We start from the raw sequence: 16081 nt of genomic DNA on the forward strand, positions 1-16081 counted from the left end.
ATATCCAGAAAGTTAAAGCAGGAGCGTATTATGCCCTGTGCGGGTTTGGCGCGCCATGATGGTGAGCAGAATCCAGAAACGTTGAAAACACGTCCTCGGCACACTGCTCAGCTATTATTAATTGCTCTAATAGACTTTCCAAAAGCAGTGGCGGAACTACAGGGTGGCCCCACCTGGTCAATTTCCAGCCACCCCACTGGCCATCTAGACACTTCAAATTACCGCAGACACTCTGTTGACAACCTTAATTCAACGTCTGTCAGCTCGTCTCGTGATTCTATGCAGCCTTGCCAAACAAATGTAGTTGATGCAATCGATCGGCCCGCTTCTCCGTTCAGAATTGCACGTGTTTTACACTAAACTGCTAAACTCAAAGGCTTGTCTTTCTTTGTCTGCCCTTTTCCATTACGCAGCGACCGCAGCTTCTACGAGTAGAGCTGAGCCATTCCGTCGTCAACAAGCCGCCAATGTGATGCAATGAGGAAGAGGAGGAAATCAAGATGTCTGTCCGCCAAGTCATCCCTCTGACACCTAGCAAAAGACTACACAATCCGTCCCTTATCTCCGCATGTTTCTGTCGGCAATATCACTGTATCACGAGTCATGTGTCATCCTTATCACCAAAGTATATTTGTGAGCATATCTCTGCAATGCCTGTGAATATTCTCATTCATCCAGGTCATTCGTGCTTTCAGGGCATTGAATCCACTGTTCAGGTTGTCTTAGAAGACATTTCGCCTCCATCAATTCATGCACAAAGACTAGGAAGGACAGCTCTAGTTTGTGCGACACTAAACTTGAACTCAAAGACTAGAAAGGACAGCTCTAGCCTGTGCTATAGTAGATTAGCGCTCAAAGACAAATGGGACAGCTCGAGTCTGTCTCAAACTACATAAGAGCTCAACAATAAATAGGACAGCTCTAGTCTGTCGTGAACTAGACTAGAAATCAAAAACTAGATATGACAGCTCTAGCTTGTTACAACCCAGACTAAAACTCAGTGACTAAATAGGACAGCTCTGGTCTGTCCCATATTAGAATAAAGCTCAAATACTAGATAGGTCAGTTCTCGTCTGTTTTATACTAGAGCTCAAGACTAGATAGGCCAATTCTCATCTGTCTGATACTAAATTATGGCTTAAAGACTAGATAGGACAACTCTGGTCTGTCCTATAACAACTGGAGCTCAAATACTAGATAGGACTACTCTAGTTTGTCCTATACTTGCCTAGTGCTTAAGGAGCCAGATAGGACAACGCTTGTCTATCCTACACTGGACTGGAGCTCAAAGACTACATACAACAGCTCTAGTCTGTCCTATACTAGGCTACTGATTACAGACCAGATAGGACAGCTCTCATCTGTTCTATACTAGCTAGAGCTCAGAGACTAGATAGGACAGCTCTTGTGTGTCCTACACTAGACAAGAGCTCAAAGACTAGATATGACAGCTCAAGTCTGTCCTATACTAGACTACTGCTTAAAGACTAGATAGGATAGCTCTCATCTATCCTATACTAGCTAGAGCTCTGAGACTAGATAGGTCAGCTTTTGTGTGTCCTATACTAGACAAGTGCTCCAAGACTAGATCAGCTCTAGTCTGTCCTATACTAGACTAGTGCTTAAAGACTAGATAGGACAGCTCTCATCTGTCCTATACTAGCTAGGGCTCTGAGACTAGATAGGACAGCTTTTGTGTGTCCTATACTAGACAAGTGGTCCAACACTAGATCAGCTCTAGTCTCTCCTATACTAGACCAGTGCTTAAAGACTAGATAGGACAGCTCTCACCTGTTCTATACTAGCTAGAGCTCTGAGACTAGATAGGACAGCTTTTGTGTGTCCCATACTAGACAAGAGCTCCAAGACTAGATCAGCTGTAGTCTGTCCTATACTAGAGCTGTCCTATGTAGTCTTGGAGCATGAACTGATGAAGCCTGCTCGAACAAGAAGCAAAATGTCTTGTAAGACAGCCTGAACAGTCCAGCTGTGATCGATCCAATACCCTGACAATACATCTGGAATCTACTGGAAGTTGTACTGTTCTAAAACTTATCTGTAAAGATATTGCAATAGATTGTAAAAAGTGCTGTTTTTGTGCATCATGCTTAAAAAAAAAAGCTATGTGTGTTGGTAGCTTTTTGTATAGTATGTGTTGTATTTGTACTGTAGCTGTGCTAAATTATAGTAAGTATGACTTCAAACAAGGCAGTGCAAACAGAATGCATTGACAATAGACACAAATACAGATTGTTTACTGAACATGTAGTGGCTAAAACAAACGTGTAAATGTAAACCCTTTAAATGTGTGTCATTTCTTCATGTGTTAAGGTCAGGGTTAAGCCCAAAGTACAAAGTATATATGAACATACAGCAGTATATTGAGAGTCATTCTAGTGATACCTGTAGTATGTACTGTATATACAGTATGTTCACCTCCAGGGATCCTGACTTCACCAGGTGGCTGTTACAGTGAAAGTGAGTGTTGGATTGTTGGCTGTTATGTGCAGTTCTGTACAGTTTAGTCGAGCTAGTGCAGCTTTGGCATTGTCAGTGTTCAATTTTAAAAAAAAATCTGCACTTTTGAGATGGAAATGAAACAACAACTGAACAAAAAAAACAACTCCACAAAAACATGAGTACTTATTGTAATGGTCCGTCATAAAAACTTGAGCTTTTTGTGCATGTGTGGGAACCTAAACGCTGCATGTGTCCAATGAGCATATGGTGTGTGTGTGTGTGTGTGTGTGTGTATCATCTATTTCCAACTTGGTGCTTTTTATTGTGTTTTTTTCACAAAGTGAGTACACAACTTACATTTGGGTAACTTTTCAAGAGGCAATAGTATAGGAATGAGGCTTGAATATACTTTAGAGTAGTCAGTGTAAAGCTTGACCAGCAGTATTTACCATAGTACTGTCTATTTTGTTGCCAGCTATTTAGATAATAATGACTGTATTGTCATTTTTAGTGGATAGTAAATCTTTACTGCTACACTGACTACTAAATGTGAGCGTTGTATTCACTTTTGTGAGATAGTATATGTGTTTAGTGTTCAAGGTTTTTGTGTTCTAACCAGTGACGTGTGTGTGTGTGTGTGTGTGTGTGTGGGCGTGCGCGCATGTGTAAATATATATATATACACATATGTCTATTTCCAGATGAATTATTGCAATAAAAAGCAGTGATGCACAGAAACAAAGACACATCCTGCTGTTTATTGCTTGTTTAATGGCGATCTATCCCAGCGGATGGGTAAGTTTGGAATAAAAAACAAGGTATAAAAGACGCAAGTTGCCAAAAAACCTTAAGTACCTGCTTGTATCTGGAGTCTAAATTATGAGAGCCAATATAAGAGATGTGTTAAAAGCTGTAGTCTACAAAGACGTCAACACCACAGCTGACACATCGGGGCGACTATCACTTTCTGAAATCAGCAGCATGCGCCCTGAGAAGATCGAGACATTACACTACATAGTGATGAATGAGTTTTATTATGAAGCCACACGGAGGGAAGAGATATCTGTGCCGCAGACAGCCAGTCATGTAACTGCTCAATGTATTGTAATGCGATGTGGATTTGCAATAATGATGGAGGGGCTTTAACACAATAATTGCAGTAATGGCTAGGGGTATCACAAGCTCTCGCGAGATTGAAACAAGATTTATTGTCCCAAAAAAAAACAAAACGTCTGGCCTGGGATGATAATTAATTAAATAATCACACAATAAATGAAAATGAACTTGAGGATTTTGCCTGCCTCGATATATTGCCATGTGCATGCGTGTCTGTTTTTTGTGTCTCTCACCTCCGAACAGGCAGTAAGAGGGTTCACTCTGTGCATTGGTTTCAGCACCTTGGCGCATTTGTTCCATAGGTCATACAGTCTTTTTGTCCCGGTGGGTGGAGGCGGGGCTGATAGCATACACACAGAGTGCAGAAGAGTATAAAATAGTAGAAATTCTATTCGTAGATGTAAATGTGTATTGTCATTTATTTTTGTATGGGATGTATTTCATTGTAACTTGTGTGCATGTTCAAATAACATTAAACCATTACCATTGTACTTCTTAAAAAGTAAAAATCTCATCTCGTTCTCGTAGACCCAATTTTGCGTATCGCCTCGTCTCGTGACACCCCTAGTAATAGCAATTATTGTGCAACAAAAAATGTTTATTATTCTCCTGATCCCACACTTTCTGTCCCTCAACTACTTCCAAATGTTTGAACTGATTCAAACCATTGAAAATGAATGAAGTCTTCCAAATTCCACCTTTCTCAATGCAAAGATTTGATTGATTTGTTCTTCAGTGCCTAACAATACTAGGATTAACTTGGTTGCAGCAATATAATCCCCATATTGATTGGGTTATACCCTCAATAGCCAGTTGGAGTGTTTTTCTAACCACTCCAACCTCCAATCTCCTAAAACCCACTCGCCTGCCAAATAGAGACTTGTTTCTTGTTCCTGACAATTATCACGGTCTCCATGAGGTGCCATCGTCTCTGCTGTATAATTGCAGCATTGATTAGCTCTCCAGTGCCAAATTACCTTCCAACAAACTATTTTTCCGTTCTTCCTCCTCCTGTTTGCGTGGGGTTTTTCTGGATAAAAAACATTAAAGCCTCAGGCCGTGCTTTGATTAACGTGGTTGTAAGGACATCACAGTAAAGAATTTGTATCTCGTCCCAATTCCCTTTGCCCCGTTACGACCAGAGGCTGCACCCCTGCGTTCACTCTCACCTATTGCTCTGATTCTCGGCGCGGTAAACCAGATGTTTTGTCTAGACTGTCCCCAAATGTATCGGAGCACAAACTCCCCTAAATAATCAATCTGTTCCAGAGATCCATTTGGATGTGTTGGGTCGGGCCCATGTTTCCAGGATTGCTTGTTGTCCCAAGGTCAATTGCACCACTTTCCTTGCAGTGGTTTTGTGGTCCACACTGCGGGCGGACACCAAAGTCTTTGTGGCAGCCTGCCCCGTCTGTGCCCACAATCAGGCTTCTCATCGGACCCTGGCTAGTCTCTTCTGTCCACTTCCCGCGCATGATCCCATGTTGAGCTAGACTTACTGGCTTTCCTCCTAACGAATACCGTTATTCTCTCCATTGTTGATCGTTCCTCCAAGCTGGTCCACGTCATGGCCCTGCTTAGCTCAGATCTCCACCGCTCTCAAGACTTTCGACCTCCTGGTTCTACATGTTTTCCGCTTCCGTGGTATCACCTGCGATGTGGTGTCTGATGTGGTCTTAGTTCTCTTCTGGCTAGTATTCCCAATCCAAAGGCCGGATGGATTGAGCCAATCAATACCTGGAGGCAGCCACCCGCTGCATGTGCCACCAACATCCTGCTTCCTGGTCATCTCACCTGTTCTGAATTGAGTATGCCCACAACCCAGCTCGGCCACAGGCTCCGTTTATGTCTGCTTATGACTTTCAACCCCCTGTTTTCTCGTCCCAGAAGTCGGAGGTGTCTGTTCCCTAGATCCAGCCATTCCTGGGACAACTCATGCCCTCTCCCGCATGACCAACCATCACCAGACACCTGCCCCTGACTACCAGCCCGGATAGAGGGTGTGGTTGCCTTTGGTAACAGAATCTAGGAAACTTTTGCCCACAGTCAACTATTTGTGGTGGATTGGATCATCAATCTGAAGCTGCCCTCATCCGCAAGGGTTCACCCTGTGTCCCATGTGTCTCTCTCTTCAAGCCTTTTACTTCCAGCGACCTGTGCCTTCCGGTCAAGCCTTTTTGATAGATTTTGCTGCCACAATCTCTGTTCTAGTTCTTTCCAAACGCGTATGATGGATCAGCGCAACATCTTCAACAGGCCTACACAAATTATCCTGTTAATGATCTTTTTCAAAGCAATCATTTTGACACAAAGCATAAATTCCACAGTTGTAGCATGTGGGCCAAAGATGAACTGGGCGGGGATCATTCTCTATTACAGTTTGTCTCGCAATGGCATCATAGGAACCGTCTTCCCTGGCAGAATCTCACCTAGAATCTCACCTATCTCCGGGTATTCCGGCTTCCTCCCACATTCCAAAAAGATGCATGGTAGGTTAATTGAAGACTCCAAATTGTCCATAGGTGTGAATGTGAATGGTTGTTTGTCTATATGCGCCCTGTGATTGGGTGGTGATCAGTCCAGAGTGTACCCTGCCTCTCTGCCTGACATCTGCTGGGGTAGGCTCCAGCACACCCGTGGACCTCATGAGGACAAGTGGTATAGAAAATGGATGGATGGATGTGTATTCTTATTTTTGTATGTAGGGCAAAACTAATACTCGCTGTGGAAACTTCATATGGGAAAAAGATGAACAAAAATTAACTATTTGATTTAGTCAGTTATTCATGCACAACTGTTCCCCAATAATGTGAAAAACAAAAGAGGAGAAATATTATCTCAGAGTGACTAAAAACTGTGTCTGATACCGTAATAAGGTATTCTTTATTATATATTTGCTACACACTGTTTTTAGCAGTCCCTCACTCCTGCATAAATTAATCACGATAAGCGTATGAAATACTTAAAAAAGGAAGCAAAAACAAAACAAATGTGTCGCTTTTGTTTTTACTGTGAGAAAAAGTGGTGTCATGTGCCTTTAATTGTGCGGGCGTCCCGGGATTATGCAACTCCCCCCAGTGTGTTTTACTGCTCCACCGCTAGAGGGCAGTGCCGAGCGTGACTGTGAATCATCCATAGCTGAGGCAGCCCGGCTGTGTTCCTGACCCGCATTCGGCCGCACTGTACCAGGCATGGGGGAGGACGCTGCACGCACACTCACACTCACCGTGGCAGTGGCTGTGACAGTGACCGGCAAACACTCGCCTGTTAGCGGAAGGAAGAGGGACACCGGGGGAAGCTTGGTCGCCTTTTGAGACGGTAAAGCAGCGACACTCGCTTGCACTTCCACGCATTTGTTCTTATTTTTTTTCGCCTTTTTCGCTGGCTTCACCGTGTTGGCGTGGTTGGATATTGCCGGTTCGTGAGGCGGGTATACGGTTAGAGTCGAGCGGGATGAGAGTGGGTCTTGTCAAGGGGTCTTCCAGAGGGAATGCTGCGTTGCACAGTGCATGGCGGTCGCATGTCCTCACGTCACCCGGCTTGCCTGTTCCATGTACGGTAACATGACCTATACGTGAATGTATGGAAACCTGGACGGTGAACATGACCCCAATCTGGGACCTAAATAGACTTAACGTGTATTTAAACGCTAGTTGCAGTGTAAACACTTACTGTACAGTATGTTTGCAATTATTATAAGGAACTTGTGTTTTTGCCTTTAAAATGGCTCAATAATGTTGGATTTGTTTATCCCACTAGTGTATCAATGGAGTGTTATATACATTATTTAAATCAATTAAATGAAATTGGATAATTTACTGCAGCACACATGAGGATGTGCCTTGGGAATCACTGCACTAGTTTATCCATGTAGTGCTATACATTGCACACACTTGTATAGATGATAACACATCAGTCAGAACAGTAAAGATGTATAGCATAGTAACCAATATACGGTACTGGACATCGGGGGTGTCCAAAGCAGTCTTTTCACAGGACTACAATCTATCTGTGGCACTGGGTTGGAGGGGGCAGATGCTGTCATTGTCTGTTTCGCATAATTGGCCATGATGCATGTCGCATGTGTGCTTTGAGGTCATATGCGCACGATTCCATATATTTGAAAAATGCATATTTTCCTATGCGTTTTGGTATCCTGTTCACCAACACACAAATGTAGGGCTTTTGTGTTGACAGAAATAAGCTTTTGGAAAAATCCGGCTCAGTGTTTGTGTGTGGATGGGTAATTGATGAACAGATTCTCATGCAAGACCTTAATTCAGCTGTGGCATGTGTGTAACGGATGCCAGCTCGTGTGGCTGTGTGGTAGTATGTTGTGTAAACCTCACCCCTCACTCCCCTGACGGCCAGGTGGCTTTAGGCTCACTGGCTGGCGCTGCTCGACTTAACACTCAATCAGTGGGAATGTGTGGATGCTGACTTGAGCCGGGGCAGGGTGCATGAGGTGTGTTAAGAAGGAGAGTTATGACGCCATCTACTGTACGGAGTTGCCAGGACAGGCTACAGGGACGGTCACAATGTAATGTGTTTGTGAGTGAGGGCAAAAAAAAAAAAAAAAACAACAAACGAAAAAAACAGGAAAAAAACATTGAAAATAAAATGGACTCCCAGTTTGTTTTCGCAAAAAATGCACTTAAATAAAAATCATAAATCACAATATTTCAGATTTTGAACCCGTGTCCCTTTACAGGTATCCTCTTTTTCTATTGGGGAAAACCCCCCAGAAATAACCCGTAAATTTAACCCTCTTGTCATCCAGCCTGTTTGGGAGAGAGAGAGGAGGATAACAAACATGCATGCACATGTCAATATATCGAGACCGGCAAAATGATTCACTTTGTTTTTATTTATGGTGCGATTAATTGATTCATTGATTATCGTGACAGGCCCAGTTAATTCACTGTGGCTATGTTCACACTGCAGGTCAATTCCGATGTTTTTTTTTTTTTTGGCTCATATGTTACCTACATCTGTTTTTTCCGTGTGAACAGTACCATTTTTTTCAAATGCAACTCAGGGCTCGTTCGTATGTATCCGATCTACTGCAGTCTGAACAGTCAGTTTGCATACATCCGACCTGCACGCCATGGAAAGGTGTGGTTTACCATGTGAGATTTGGATAAAGGAACTCTCCGAAGTAGGCGAAAGTTTGAAAATTATTTTAAAAAAGTGTCGGTGAAGCGGCTCCTCGGAACAGACGTCGCAGCAAGTTCTACACGAAATGCCATCGTCAATATTCTTCCTCTCTTTCTTCTTAATCCCCTTAATCTCTTAATCATTTGGTTAAGAAAATATTGACTCCCGTTGCACAAAATCCTTGAAGCTGCCACAAACACGTTAAGGAGAGCACACACCGCACCAACCTTTACTTGCGTAAACACACGCTGATGCGCATGTCGTCATGCTTTTGCGCATGCGCCCTCACTTCCCGGACGTTTGGCTTTGGCTCGGTGAATGACCACATAAAAATTCAGATCTTAACAAAAAAATCCGAATTGGGCATCACACTCTGCAGCGTGAACGTGGTCTATGACGGCACGTAGAAGCACTTTAACCCGAGTTCTATTTGAATTAATGCTAAAATATGATTATATTTCTTATCCATTCATTCTCAAATTCACAGTTTTAGCAGTAAGCGAAGATGCGGATGTTTTGTTCAGGTAGCTTAGCCTACATTGGCCTGCATTGGATTGGTTTTTCAGCATATTTCATGTACAACCTGTATCCTTCAGTATCCTTCAGTGTTTCCGTATGTGTCACTGGATGTGAGAAGTCTGGACACCCCTGCTGTACATAAACTGACTGGCCACTTGCACCACTTTGATAAATACTGACAGCTGTTTCTAATATTTACATACCTCATTTAGCTACATGAGTAAGTCAAAATATTAGAAACAACTCTCGGTATGCTGCACTGCAGTTCCACGCCACTCCAACCAGAACAATAAATGAATATAGGGTCAAATATCACAAATGATTATTTTTTTAAATGCAGAATTTTGATGCAGCTCTTGTGTTTGCTCTCATAATAGTATAATTTTCAATTAGCAATGCATATCGTGATAAAACGTCCTCCCTTTTCACATCCCCCCCCCGGTCTTTGTGCGGGGCAAAATGTACAAAAGTTGTAATGCTTGAGATGCGCCGACTGATCGCAGACGTGATATGAATAATGCATGTGTTCCACAGCATGAAGTATGAAATGTACATCACACATTTAAGACCCGTTGCTACGGTTTAAAGCACAAGGTCCACAAGGACCGTTGCATTACAGTGTTGTGCGGGCTAAAATAGTGTAATGTTCACTCAAGTACCTACTTAGCACTAGAATGGGAACTGTTCATTAGTGGTATTTTTCCAAAAGTACTGTAGCTCACGAAGTAGTGTACAAATCAAACACAATGACGCTCGCAAGCATACCGCTTTGCTTTCATGTGCGACATGAATACATTTGGAAATGCAAACTATGCTTCCGTAATACACACAACAACCTACGTATAAAATGACACGTCCGCTTTTACTCCTGTTTTTTATTAACTTCTATTATTGTGAAAGCTATCGACAGACTGAAAGAACTACTATGGTTTTCTGTTACTGTTAAAGTGGTAAACTGGTGCATGTTGATTACAGGAAGTGAGCGAACTATCAGTGATTGCTGCGAGACGGCGAAAGGGTAGGATTGTGTTTCCCACAGGACTGCAATGTATCTGTGGCTTTGGGTTTTGGGAGGATGGTGGATGACGTCATTGTTTGAATTTGTATAATTTGCCATGATGCACAATTTCACAAATGCCGACGGCGTGGTTTTGTGTGTGGATGGGCAATACGGAGCTTTTTGGCGTGTGTCGTCTTGAAATGTGTGTGACGTGTTTTTAAACCTTATTTAACAACACAACATGGAGTTAACGACGCATGAGTGCTCCCCCCCACAAACACAAGGAAAAATAAGTAGAATATCAGAATGAGTGCAGTTGTACATGCAGTCCCACAATACATAAGCAAAACTAATATTGACCATACAGGAATTTACCATTATGGACTGTTCCATTTTATTTATTGTTTTTCCATTCGGGGGAAAGAACAAATCCAAATGTGGCTGGAATTAATGACAACATGCCAAAGCTGTTTGAAAATATTTGAACTACGGTTGTCTGTTTACATCCCAACGCTATAATCTGTGCTTTGCATGCCAGCAACCAGACATGACCTCCTTTGACGTCCATCGCTAAACCCCCTTCCTCCCTCCCTCCAGCAGTGTTCCCATACAGCTTATTGCTGCAAGGCTGCGTTCTGGTTTTCTGAGGTTAATGCTTAATGTATAGAGAGTGTTTGCGGTGGTGGGGGTTGTGGAGGAAGGGGGAGGAGACGGGGAAAGAAAACCCGTTTCTTCCACCCCTCTTGCCCGTCAGTCTGAGAGAAATGTGTTACATAAGAGTCTCGCGATGATCCACTGCTTGCTTTTACGTCACAGAGGTGGAGAAACCGTGCAGGTGCTGGTTCAGGGCTCACAGGGATCGAGACAGATCGAAAATACACTTTGCTCCCTGAAACTCGCATAGGTCGATCTTGTGTACATACTGTTTCTGCAAATATGCTATTATATCTTTTCATGGGGCATCACTGAAGAAATGCCACTTTGGTATAATTTAAAGCAGTCAGCGTACAGCTTGTATAACCGGTGTTTCCCACATATGCATTCTTTTATAGATTTGCCGCTACCTGTTCGCCCTCGCTCATAAACGCATTATAATGGGACTGTGTGACTGTAACGTCTTGTTACAACTCCGTGCAGTAGGTGGCGGTATGCATCGTAATTCCACTTCTTAACACACCTCAGGTCTGCAACAGAATAAGAAGATGTAGCAGGAGGGATCAGTGTCTCAAATATTGCACACAAATCAGTGTTGGTAAGCATTCATCATTCATGATATCATGATAATCTATCCGTGTCATAGGTGTGGCATATCAAGATGCTGATGAGGCAGCATTATTATTGCACAAGTCTGCCTTCGATTGGCCACAATAAAAGGCCACTCCAAAATGTGCAGTTTGACTGTATTGGGCATGGTCCGGAGGAGTCCGAAAACCAGTCGGTATCTGCTATGACCGGCATGTGTCTCTAATACCGTGTACGGCAATCCAGAGCATCCCAAACATCCTCAATGGGTGACATGTCGGCTGAGTATGAAGGCCATGCAAGCAATGGGATGTTTTCAGTTTCCAGGGATTGTGTACAGATCCTTGCAACGTGGGGCCGTGCATTATCACGCTGCAACATGAGGTGGTGCTTGTGGATGAATGACACAACAAAAGGCCTCAGGCTCTCGTCACAGTATCTCTGTGCATTCAAAATTCCATCAGTACAGTAAAATGTACTGTGGATGGAGTGGCCCGTGGTGGCAGCGGGGTCATGGCATGGCCAGGCGCGTATGTTAAGGTCAACAAACACAGGTGTGTTCTATTTATGGCATTTTGAAGATAGCAAGCATGTTTAGGATGCTCTGGATCGGTGTATACGGTGTTTGAGGCAGGTGTTGGTCACACTAGATACTGACTGGTTTTCGGACCCCTCCGTACCATTCCCCAATACAGTTAAACTTCACATTTTGGAGTGGCCTTTTATTGTGGCCAACCTAAGGCACACCTGTGAAATAATCATGCTGTGTCATCAGCATCTTGATATGCCACACCTGTAAAGTGAGATTATGAATCATGAATGATGAATGCTTACTAACGCAGATTTAAACCAATTTTGAACAATATTTGGGAGCGCTAGGCCTTTTGTGTTCATAGAAAAAGTTTCACATGTTTGAGTTCAGCTCATGAAAAATGGGGGCAAAAACAAAAGTGTTGCGTTTACATTTTTGTTGAGTGTATAATGGCTACTACAAACGTAAAGGTGACCATACGGGTGTTACTTCATATGTAGAGGGCCTGAATAATGTTAAAAATGGTATCTGGAGGATCGTAAACAGGTTTTCTATGCTATAACTACGAAAATATTCCATTTATTAATATTGATAGATACTTTATTCATCTCCAGGAGAAATTCACATATCCGGCAGCTCTGCAAAAATGTCATAATAAACAAAATCACAAAAGAAAACAACCAAATCAAGACAGGAGAGGTAAGAAAATAGAATAAAAATGCATAAATAAAGAAATAAATGTGGAACAGATCATGTCAAATTTGTATTGTAACTTGTAGTTCAATAACACATAATAAATAATAATAATAGATAATAAGGTAATAAGTGTAGTCCTGTGTGAGCTTTTATCGCTCCCCCTCCGTTGTCTTGAAAAGCCGCATGGCGTCGGGGAGGAATGATCTGCCCAGTCTATCAGCGCAGCAGGACTGTGATAGTAATCTGCCACTGAAACTGCTCTACCGTCGGGAGGTGATGATGCCGTGCATTGGGTGATGCCGGTTGTCCTACTTTGCGGCAATTCACTTATGGCGGGCCGGTCTGGAACCAATGAACCGCGATAAAAGAGGGATTACGATATACTATATATCACATGACAATCTCTGCCTTGACTTCCATTATGTTACGTATTATATTTGACTTGATGGGCAAGTGATGGGCTCATTACGATGCTGTCTCGCTGCAGCTTTTGTGGTTTCACTGCAACAGGAAGCGGTTTTTACAGGGGGAAAAAAAAAAAAAAAAATGCAAAACTGTTCTGAAACTGTCTTTCCTGCCAACTTCAAATGGCAAACGGAGAGTGAAAAGCCAATAGGTGAGGGCAGACAGAAATGCAGTAAACTGGTTTCCTTTCCTTTCCTTGCAGGTTAAACAGTAACTTTAATCACGATGATTTGTTGGTCTTACAGCAGGGTAGCTAATGATTTGATCCCCTGCTGATTTGGTGAGACACAAAGAGCGCACACCACATGTTTACTCATTGCTCACAAGTAACACAACAGCCCGACGCAGGTTGGATGAAAAAAACCCAACATCATTGACTCATAATTCTCAATATTACGAATTCCATATTTCACCGCAAATGGTTTCCCTCACTGTACACAACAAAAGAGTGGCCCCTCAGGAAACGGTGGTTACAGTAAACATGTCAGTTGACAGACACTATTGTTCCCACGCAGACATGAAAGAGTTACCTCTCCTGCGAACCAAAACACCAGCGCCCATTCAAGCCTGCAGTCTCTCAGCGTCATTGAAGTGCGGGGACTCACTGGCTTCCGCTTACTTACTGTAAGTTTGTTCCCCGCGCAGTGTTGGAAGATGATCGTCTTCAGTTTTGTAGAGACAGCATTTTTTTTTTTTTTTTTTTTTTTTTGTCGATTCGCGTTTCAGTGACATCTGCGCTCCATCCGCAGTGTTCTGTGCATCCATTTCATGCTTCATCTAGTCTCCAGCCTGCCAAGTTTCTCTGTCTCTAGCATTTTGTTTCGTCTTCAACTCCGCTTTATACAGCGGGACGCCCCTCGGACTTGCTGACGGACATCCACATACGCGGTAGTTGACAGCAAAACCGAAACTAGCCACTGCTTGCACGTTTACTTGCAAGACTTTGGCCAGAGACGATGGCGATCATGAAGGATTTTTGAACAAACAGCGGTTTGTTGACATTGTTTTCCCCCGTTTGCCCGTTTTTATTTTGATTCTTCTGCTCACATATCAAACTGTGGAGGGGGGAGTACAGTAATTCCTCCTTTATCGTGGTTAATTGGTTCCAGATGCAGCCCTGATAAGTGAATTTCCACAACGTAGGATTCCTTATTTCTAAATGGAATATTTTTGTGTTAGAGCATAGAAAAGCTGTTTATGACCTCCTAAATACAATTTATTAGAGCCCTCAAGACGTGAAATAACACCTTTTTATATTCATATTACCCATTATAGTAGACATAATAACAGAAAATAAGGCACAAATAAGACATAACAGATTCACACACTCGCATTGGCGGAGTTCCTTGCTGTTTTTTTTCTCGACAGTGTACTTCCTGTTGTGGCTGTTGCCTCATCAATCGAACATTACTGACACCTAGTGGCCAGTGTAGAACACTACATCTTACGCCTTTTGAATGCACCTTCTGAATGCCTAATATTTTGTATTTTTGTTCATTTAGCCATTTTTATACTTGAAAATGCTTAATTTAAACTAAGAATACATACAATTGGCTTAAATATGGATATATATTTTTTTACTAATAATTAGTGCTGTCATTTATAATGATGACTTATTATTATTATTATGTTATTAGTGTGCCTACTGTAAGATAAATAATTCTAAAATAATAAAGGCTTGGTTGGCGAACAAGCCTTGTGCGTGTTACTAGTGACACCTAGTGGCCAGTAGACTTCATCAATGTCTTCCTTAAACTGTATTTGTATTTTAGTTCAGTTACAACATTACTATGCTTGAAAATGCTTAATTTTAGACCAAGAAATGCTTTAATATGTGTTTTTAGACCAATTATTGATCATAGTCAACCACAAAACGGCGATCATTTAGTAATTAATACATTTTTAAAAAAACAACAGAGTGAGGGAGCAAAGGACGATTGTATGTTTTGATTACAATAACAATAAAGCTTTCGTACGAGCGAAAATCTTTCTTCCGGTGACTAACAATCGAGAAAAAAAGCAAAAAATCAAGGTTAATAGTGCCATGCTTTTATTTTAAAGCTTTTTTGCGCTGAACGCCGGACGTCACTGTTGTGTAACTGTTCAGTAGTTATGCTGTGGTTTCATGTTGCTTAGCGACAATGTGAACAATACCACGACACATGCCAATATATACACGATATATATATATCGATATATATGTATATATATATATATATATATATATATATATATATATATATATATATATACACAATTTTGCATAGAAATCAGACCTTTGTGTCTCAAATTTTATGTCGACAAAAGCAGTCGACCATGTTTGTTGACATTTAATTATGCCGGCACTTTTTAGTACTAAAAGGAACACGGTGGACCGGGACTTGGGAGCTGGTCGACATAAACGGGTTGTGACAGGAGCGGCTTAATTGGGTTCCGTTATATTTCTTCTGTGTCCTTTAATTGTCCTCTAGTCCCCCCCTTTGATTTTGTCTTCCATTGTAATCAAATGAAACAATATCAGTGGGATGTGTTCCATTTGCCAATTTGTGTCTCAGACGTCAGCCGCAGCACTGAAGAGGTTTAGGCCCGCACAAATTCATTCATGTGTCTAACCTAATCTCTCATACACGCTTGACCAAATGATCACAGACCTCAAGGAAATGTTTTCCATCTAAGGATTTCCATGTATGCAAATGAGGCGTGTTTGTATTTTGGTCAAACATTTCTTGTTCTTTGACTTCTGAGGCGTCTTCATCAGGTATTGATTAAACTTCATAGCCATGTTGTAACGCGATACCTTTTCAAAAGCTTGCGATTAGATCACAGCTGACATTGCGGTGGAACCTCTAAAGTCAAACGGCCCTGGGGCTTTATCATTTCAATTCAGGCACTTT

The 16081-nt window shown here is 42.1% G+C and overlaps 2 protein-coding genes across 5 annotated transcripts in view; both read left to right on the top strand.

Moving 5' to 3' along the window:
• LOC129171297 (vesicle-fusing ATPase) overlaps positions 1-3204 on the top strand; it is a 40883-nt gene extending 37679 nt beyond the window's left edge. For all 3 annotated transcript variants that reach the window (XR_008566767.1, XM_054759821.1, XM_054759822.1), the window contains one exon: positions 414-3204. Coding sequence is in view for 1 of the 3 variants with exons in the window: in XM_054759822.1 (XP_054615797.1) it covers positions 414-435 (22 nt within the window). In the remaining 2 variants the exon portion in view is untranslated. The remainder of the gene's footprint in view (positions 1-413) is intronic.
• Positions 3205-6701: 3497 nt separating this feature from the next.
• LOC129170999 (thyroid hormone receptor alpha) overlaps positions 6702-16081 on the top strand; it is a 106444-nt gene continuing 97064 nt past the window's right edge. For both annotated transcript variants that reach the window (XM_054759248.1, XM_054759250.1), the window contains exon 1: positions 6702-6894. The gene's annotated coding sequence lies outside the window, so the exon portion shown is untranslated. The remainder of the gene's footprint in view (positions 6895-16081) is intronic.

The sequence above is a fragment of the Dunckerocampus dactyliophorus genome, chromosome 18 (genome assembly GCF_027744805.1).
Source record: "Dunckerocampus dactyliophorus isolate RoL2022-P2 chromosome 18, RoL_Ddac_1.1, whole genome shotgun sequence".
NCBI classification, from domain to species: Eukaryota; Metazoa; Chordata; class Actinopteri; order Syngnathiformes; family Syngnathidae; genus Dunckerocampus; species Dunckerocampus dactyliophorus.